This window comes from Cebus imitator, unplaced genomic scaffold, assembly GCF_001604975.1.
Source record: "Cebus imitator isolate Cc_AM_T3 unplaced genomic scaffold, Cebus_imitator-1.0 Scaffold200, whole genome shotgun sequence".
Classification (NCBI taxonomy): Eukaryota; Metazoa; Chordata; class Mammalia; order Primates; family Cebidae; genus Cebus; species Cebus imitator.
The window spans coordinates 729,347-737,264 of record NW_016107515.1 but is presented as its reverse complement, the minus strand read 5'-3'; the positions used below and the strand labels follow the sequence as shown (position 1 = coordinate 737,264).

Below are 7,918 nucleotides of genomic sequence, written 5' to 3'. Positions count from 1 at the left end.
TTCACCTTCACTAAGATGTGTGATGCACCCATCATTTTACTTGCATTAAATATAATCTTCACATTATCATCCCAGTTGTACACATGAGGAAACGGGCTCAAAGAGGCAAACAGACTCGTCCAAGTTCACATGGCTTGTGGAAGAGCCGTGATTTGTGCACAGGGCTGTTTGATTCTAACGGCGTTGGCCTTATCTGAGATGCAGATTTAGCATCTGCTTCACAGGCCTCTCACCCTGTGAGGCTCAGACATTCCCTAAGGAGAAGGGCCTGCATGGGGCCTGTGGTAGGGAGAATAATGACCCTCTCCCTGCAAAGATGCCTGTGTCTGAATCCCCCAAACCTGCAAATATATTAAGTTACATGGCAATCATTAAGGCTGCTAATCTGCTGACCTTAAAGTAGGGAGTTTATCCTAGATTCTCTGGGTGGGCCTAGTATAATCCCAGGGGTCCTTAAGTATGCAAGAAGGAGGCAGAAGTCACGGGGAGATGTGGCTGTTGGGGAAAGACACAGAGAGGTGCAACACTGCTGGCACTGAAGAAGGAAGAAGGGGCCATGAGCCAAGGCGGCCTCCAGGATCTGGAAAAGCCAAGGAAACAGATCCCACTGGGAACCTGAAGAAAGCAATGGGGTCCTGTCGATTCCTTGATTTTAGGCCAGTGAGACTATGCTGAACTTCTGACCCACAGACTGTTAGGTAAACACGTGCTGCTGGCCGGGTGTGGTGGCTCCTGCCTGTAATCCCAGTTACTAGGGAGGCAGAGGCAGAAGAATCACTTGAACCCAGGAGGCAGAGGTTGCAGTGAGCTGAGATTGTGTCACTGCAGTCCAGCCAGCCTGGGTGACAGAGTGAAACTGTTTAAACAAACAAATAAGTGCCGTTTTAAGCCACTGAGTTTGTAGTAATTCATCACAGCATCAATGGGAAGCTATACAGGGACCAACTGGCTCTGTATAAAATAAATGGAAAAATGAGATCTGTTCCCCAAGATCACACACCTCCAAGCCCTAGAGACCCCAGAGGAGAAGAGAAGGAAGGAGCAGACTCTTGAGCAACACTGCTGCTCTTACAGAGAGGCCTGTGCTCTTCACCTTGCAGAAATGGAAGCTGCCTTCTGCTTTAATTGATGTCAGGTTCCAAAATACCTGTGATGGTGGCTGATTGTTCTGTGTGTATATGTGAGTGAGAATAAATGGAACTCTGGGGCTGTTAAACCTGTGGAAAACCAGAAATTAGAAAGTATGCCCTATGATTTTCTAAAGATTCATGTTTGTAAATATTTGTATGAAGATAAGGAAACGGTAATAAAACAACAATAGCAATGACAGCATTGATGTGTCAGATGCTGTCCAGAGTGCTGCATGTCCACTCCTACCTTGCTAGATCCCCACCACAGCCTTATGAGGTGTGTACTATTACTGCCCCCATTTCACAGATGGGGAAGCGAAGGTTTGGCAACTCTATCAAAGTCACAAAGATAGAAAGTAGCAGAGCCACGTTTCAAACCCAGGCTGTCTCTGAGCTCTAAACTATTTTTACTAATGCCTCGCACATTGCTAGAGGGAGGATAAATCAAAACAGCCACTGTTTTGGAAGCAGATAAGTTGGTGGTATCTTAAGACTTAAATATGTGTATCTTGGCTAGGCACAGTGGCTCACCTATAACCCCAGCAGTTTGGGAGGCCGAGGTGGGTGGTCAGGAGTTCAAGACCAGCTTGACTAATATGGTGAAACCCCGTCTTCACTAAAAATACAAAACGTGGTGTGAGCCTGTAGTCCCAGCTACTCAGGAGGCTGAGATAGGAGAATTGCTTGAACCAGGAAGGCGGAGGTTGCAGTGAGCCGAGATCGTGCCATTGTACTCCAGCCTGGATGATACAGTGAGGCTCCTTCTCCCCCGCCAAAAAAATAAATAAAATAAAATATGTGTATCTTATAGTCCAGCTGTTCCACTTCTTGGAATCTAACCTAAAGAAACTGACATGCACATTGTGGCACTGTTCTCAATGGAGTATGGATACAAATACATGAACATGGCTTACTCAGGCCCTGAATACTATGCAGATGGGAAAAAGGATCAGAGGAGCTGGATTGTAACTAAAAAAAGTTAGCTGCAGATCAAAATGTATACAATAACACTACTGGGTTTTTGTGTATATGTGCATGTATGTATGTATGAATGAGTACATGTGTATGTGTGAGTGTATATATTCACATGTACACACACACACGTATGTATATAATATTTTCAAGAAAGGGTCATACTTAATGAATAGAAGGGTTATCTGGGGCTCAGAAAGGGGGTTAGGGTTGAAGCTGGTGGAAAAAATAGATTTTAGTTTTATCATTAATGTTTTAAGAATAATGCATCCATGCATTACTTGGATAAGTACAATATAATAAAAAATAAATGTCGTTATTGTGTTGGCTACTTGAAGATGGACCCACTCAACCTCTCCCTTCCTTCTGCTACCTTCTGGACATACCAACACTCATTCCTGGCCCCCACTCTTCTTCCCAGTAACCCAACTTTCCTGACTTCCTGCAATCTGGGGGCCCAGGGCAGTGGGTGCTCCTGTCTTTCTGTCTTTACGTCCCCATGGTGTGTCTTAGCCACATCACACAGTCTGCACACATTCATTCTCAGGAATTGGAAAGTCACACGGCCTTAGGGGCTGCTGGAGTTGGTTTGGAAGTCCAGCTCTGCAGCCTGTTGTGAGATGTGGGGTGAGTGACTGACTCACTTGGAGTCATGGCTGCATTAGCTGTGAAGCAAGGATGGCAACTCCTATACTGAGTAATGAAGGAAGTTTGGCTGGCTGGTGCTGGTCTCATGACGAATGCCACCATGATCCAGAGGATGTTGGAAACATCATCTTTCCCCTGTTCTTTGGCTCTCAACTAGCCATTGGGCTGTCACAGAGACTGACGCACTAACGATATGATTAGCTAATGTCACATGTTAGCCACAACAAACCCAGTGGTTTGCACTGCATTTTCTCAGGGAGGATCTGCTTATTTTCTGCTCTTTGCCTTCAGTGGGGTGCAATGGCTGCTTTGTGGCTAAGGAAGGCAAAGGGGAAGGAAACCCACATTTTTTGAGCATCTACTATGTGCTAAGCACAAGTTTAAGCACTCTTTACATATTATGTCACTTCATCTTTACAATCACTCTTTAGAGCAAAGTTTTATTTTGTTGATAAGAAAAGTAACAGAATAAAGCCACCTGAACCACTGTGAAATGTGGAATTTCGATGGAAATCTAGGTTAAGTGTCTCAATCATACCACATTCTGCCCAAGACCCAGCCAGTGTCCATGACCAGTGGTCCCTGTGATGGGCAGGTAGGTTAAGGACACAGGGAATGTGTCTGTCCCATTCATTAGAGCCCAGAGTGATGGAGCCTTCTTGAAGACTCCCATGGGTAAGCAAAGGCAAACCAACAGAGCACATTTCCAGTGGAGTGCTGGACTCTGTTTCTGCAAGTGCTTTAGAGCCAGAAGGAAAGTTTATAAAATGTGAAAGTCAGAACAAATTGGCATCATCTGACCCAACAGGATACTGGTGAGTTATGACCAGGTGGGATATTCAAGCACAGTGATCAAACAGGGGCCACTTTCTAAGAGACCTTCTGCCAGATCTATGGGAACTGGCCAGCCTGGATTGGCCATTTCCGTTTCTGAGTTTCCAAATGTTTCCTGTCCTAGGGGCTTGGTGACAGGGTAATAGGAGAGGGAGGTGGTCTAGGTCCCCACCTGACTCATTCTTCTCGATGATGTCCACCACCTGCCCCACGCCGAGGCTGATCTCTGAACTCTCCTGCTTCTGGTAGTTGGCCACCACCACATACTGCTCCAGGACCATGGGGTCCACTGAGGTTTGGTCACCTCCTGTGGATAGGAAACAGACATGACATCTGGCCACCACCCATGCATGAAAGAGCAGGAGCCAGAGCAGTAGGGTGGGTCAAGAGGGCATTCCAGATAAAAAAGAAGCAGTCACAGGACTCATCTCAAGGGTGACTTCATCCATTCATTCTTCTATTCATGCGCTTATTCAACCACCCAAATTGACCAAGTGCTATTCTGTGCAGGAACCGGGGATTCAGAGTTGATTAAGATATGGTACCTGCCCTGAAGATGCTGACACCCCAGTGGAAAAACTCATTCATTCATACTTAGCTATCCATCCATCCATTTTTCCATCCATATGTCCGTCTGTCCATCCATATGTCTGTCCATCCACCCATCCAGCCAGCCATCATATGCTATTATCCAACCATCCATCCATCCAACCAAACATTCATCTGTCTGCCCTCCATTCAACCATCTATCCACTCATGATATATCCAACTAAACACCATCATCCATCAACCACCTCAGCATCCATCCAAAATCACTCGCCTATTAATCTATGAAATCACTAGTGATGTTGATTCCAGATACTCCGAAGAGTACAAAGGTGAATAAAACAGCTATGAATCCCAGCCTCAAGTAACTCAGTCTAGTCACAGAGATAGACACATATATATGTAATTGATATATATGTAATTGATAAGATATAGAATTATATAAGCATTAGTTTATAATAAATTGCTGGAAACAACCAGGATGTTGGAACAGAAAATGAAGGGAAAAGACAATGCTATATGAAACGGGGTGGCTAGCAAGACCTGAGGCAGGAGAAGGGATCATGATGAGAATGCGGGGAGAGTGGTGTGGGCACACTCTGAGATGGGAAGGGACTTGAGATCTTCAGGACTGGGAGGAGGCCAGGCAAGGAAGTGCATAGAAAGACTGGTTCTGAGTGAGGTCCCCGAGGTAGGCACGGGTCAGATCAGGCAGGATCTTCGGGGCCAAGTAAAGAAGTTGGATTGCTTTTAACCTTGAAGAGGAAAGTCGATTAAGGGCTTTAAGAAGAGAATAACAAGATAACAGTTACATCTTTAAAAAGATAATTCTGGGTGGGGCATGGTGGCTCACGCCTGTAATCCCAGCACTTTGGGAAGCCAAGGAGGGTGGATCACCTGATGTCAGGAGTTTGAGACCAGTGTGGCCAACATAGTGAAACCCCATCTCTACTAAAAATATAAAAATTAGCTGAGCATGGCAGTGCACACCTGTAATCCCAGCTACCCGGGAGACTGAGGCATGAGAATCGCTTGAACCTGGGAGGCAGAGGTTGTAGTGACGTGAGATTGCGCCACTGCACTCCAGCCTGGGTGACAAAGTGAGACTCCATCTCAAAGACAAAAGGAGACAAGTGTGCAGTAGCGTGTGAAAGCCAGCGCACGGAACAGACTTTGTGCATCTCTCCCCACTGTGCTGGGTGGTGTCTTGTTGGTGGCTCGAAATCAGCCATGGTGGGAGTATTTACACCACAGAAATTGGCAAATGCTACAAAGCAGGGCTTCCCCACTGGAGAGCTGGTTGTTAAGTATCTACCAGCACACCACTGCACTCCAGCATCTGCAACCAGAAGCAGCACAGAAGCCCCTTGTTAGAACCATGCGGTCTGGATTTTTGATATGAAAAAGCAGAATAGGGCATTGTAGCTGGGTGAAGGGTCCTGCTTCTTGGCTCTGTGCACATGCGCTGGCCACTCCCGCTTCCTGCCTGATGGTAACAGGGAAATGGGAGGGCCTCTAGGCTGGGGACAACCCTGCCACTTGCACCCTGCATAGAGAATGCAAAAGGAGAACAGAGGAAGAGAGAGCAGGAAAGAAACAGAAAGATGCAGACTGATGGTTCAGAAGATCGGGCAGGAAGTAGCCTTAATGAGGGCCCATTACCGGCCACAGACAGCACATAAACCATCCCAATGCATCTGCCCTGCAAGCTGGGTACCGCCACCCGCATTCTGTGGGCAGGAACACAGAGGCTCAGAGATGTTAAGTGACTTTCTCTGGATCACACAGTTGTCTATGGACAAAGCTGGACTCTGTCCACTTGGCTGCAGGCTCTCCTGTGTGTCAGGGCACAGCAATGAGGAAAGAAAAGATGATGGAGGAAGAAGGGTAGTCTGAGGTCTGCGGGCTCTCCTTCCCCCAGGGCCTGCTCAGACTCAGTCTGACATCTCTGTGCATCTCAAGGCTTGTCTGCTATTGCCAGCCCTCTCCTCATCCTCCAGTTCCCCTGAGGTCAGGTGGCAGGGCCAACTTTTTCTAGACTCAAGACGCCAGTTCCCCCAAGCCGGCTCAGTCACATGAGCAGTGGCCTGAGAGTGGCTGCTTCACGCCCCCTTCCTGCTGCCCCACAAACCACGAGCTTCTTGAGGGCAGTGGCCTTAACTGCCTCTGAACCACCTGGTCCTTACTAGCTCCTTGAAGGTGCTGTCTGGTGAATGAATGAATGCATGTAGGATGGTGGCTTTTAGAGGCTCTTGACTACCTGTCCTGGTCATTGGACTCACTCTTCGCTGTGAATCCAATCCAGTCTACCCCAGGATACAGTCTGCCCAAGGGCTCAAACCCCAGGAGTGCAGCTGCCCTTCCGTTTGGGCCCTCAGGTGAGCTGGACCAGGTAAGTGTGCTTCCCTGTGCCTCAGCTTGACAGAAAGTACTGGAAAGAAAAGAGGAAAAGCACCCACTTCATACACAGGTTGGTGCCTGCACCTGCTGCCCAGGTTAATGCTCAAAGAGAAATGCCCGCATCTTCCAGGCAGGCAGTCGGCAGCTGGTATCGGGTCAGGGAGTGGCTATGGGGACTTCCTCATAGAGCCACAGGCTTCACCTAGGTGGTTTTCTCTGCAGTGCTCCATCACCTGGCTTCACCGTGTCCTCATGGAGCCACACCTCTGCACCAGGGTCTGAGGGGGGCCTTTCCTGGGGCCCAGGGAGGGAAGGAAGATGCTGTTACTGGTCTCTGTCCTGCCCCTCCATACAGCAGCCAGAACGCTTGCCCAACAATGCTACTCTGATCATGCCACTCCCTGCTCAGCACCTGCCATGGGCTCAGCTTGCCTTCTGGCCACTTTATCCCTGGTGCACCTGCAAAGCAAAGGTGCCTTTGCAGAGGCTATTTTCTCTACTTGGGATGTCTCTTCCTCTCAATGGGAACCACCTATTCTTAGCCTCCTAACTGGTCCCTGCTACCAGCCTTGACCCAACCCTGCCTTTTTTTTTTTTTTTTTTTTTTTTTTTGAGACAGAGTCTTGTTCTATTGCCCAGGCTGGAGTGCAGTGGCATGATCTCAGCTCACTGCAACCTCCAACCCTGGGGCTCAGGCGATTCTCTTGCCTCAGCCTCCTGAGTAGCTAGGATTATAGGCATGCGCCACAATGTCCGGCTAATTTTCATGTTTTTAGTAGAGATGGGGTCTCATCATGTTGGCTAGGCTGGTCTTGAACTCCTGACTTAAAGTGATCCACCTGCCTCGGCCTCCCAAAGTGCTGGGATTGCAGGCTTGAGCCACCATGCCCGGCTACAATCGGTTTTCAATATAGCAGCTAGAGCAATCCTTTTAAAAGATGTGTCAGAACATGTTTCTCAAAGGTCAAGTCTCTGTGATGGTCCTCACCTCACTTGTGAAAAGCCTCAGTGGCCTACAAGGCGCTGTCTAATCTGCCTCTGATCACTTTTCTTTTCTTTCTTTCTTTTTTTTTTTTTTTTAAATAGACATGGGGTTTTGCCATGTTGCCCAGAGTGGTCTTGAACTCCTGGGCTCAACCAATCCACCTGCCTCAGCCTCCCAAAGTGCTGGGATTATAGGCGTGAGCCATGGCGCCTGGCCTGTTTTTATATTTTTTAGGCGCTGTAAAGAAGGAGAAGAGGAATGAGAGGATGAGAAAGAATGGTTATTATTGGGCCGGGCGCGGTGGCTCACGCCTGTAATCCCAGCACTTTGGGAGGCCGAGGCGGGTGGATCACGAGGTCAAGAGATCGAGACCATCCTGGTCAACATGGTGAAACCCCATCTC

The 7,918-nt window shown here is 48.0% G+C and overlaps 1 protein-coding gene across 2 annotated transcripts in view; it reads right to left on the bottom strand.

Annotated features, from left to right (window-relative positions):
• Positions 1-7,918, bottom strand: part of SH3PXD2B (SH3 and PX domains 2B) — a 115,261-nt gene that overhangs the window by 24,618 nt on the left and 82,725 nt on the right. For both annotated transcript variants that reach the window (XM_037745422.1, XM_017547670.2), the window contains exon 7: positions 3,757-3,891. In XM_037745422.1, coding sequence (XP_037601350.1) covers positions 3,757-3,891 — 135 coding nt within the window. The remainder of the gene's footprint in view (positions 1-3,756; positions 3,892-7,918) is intronic.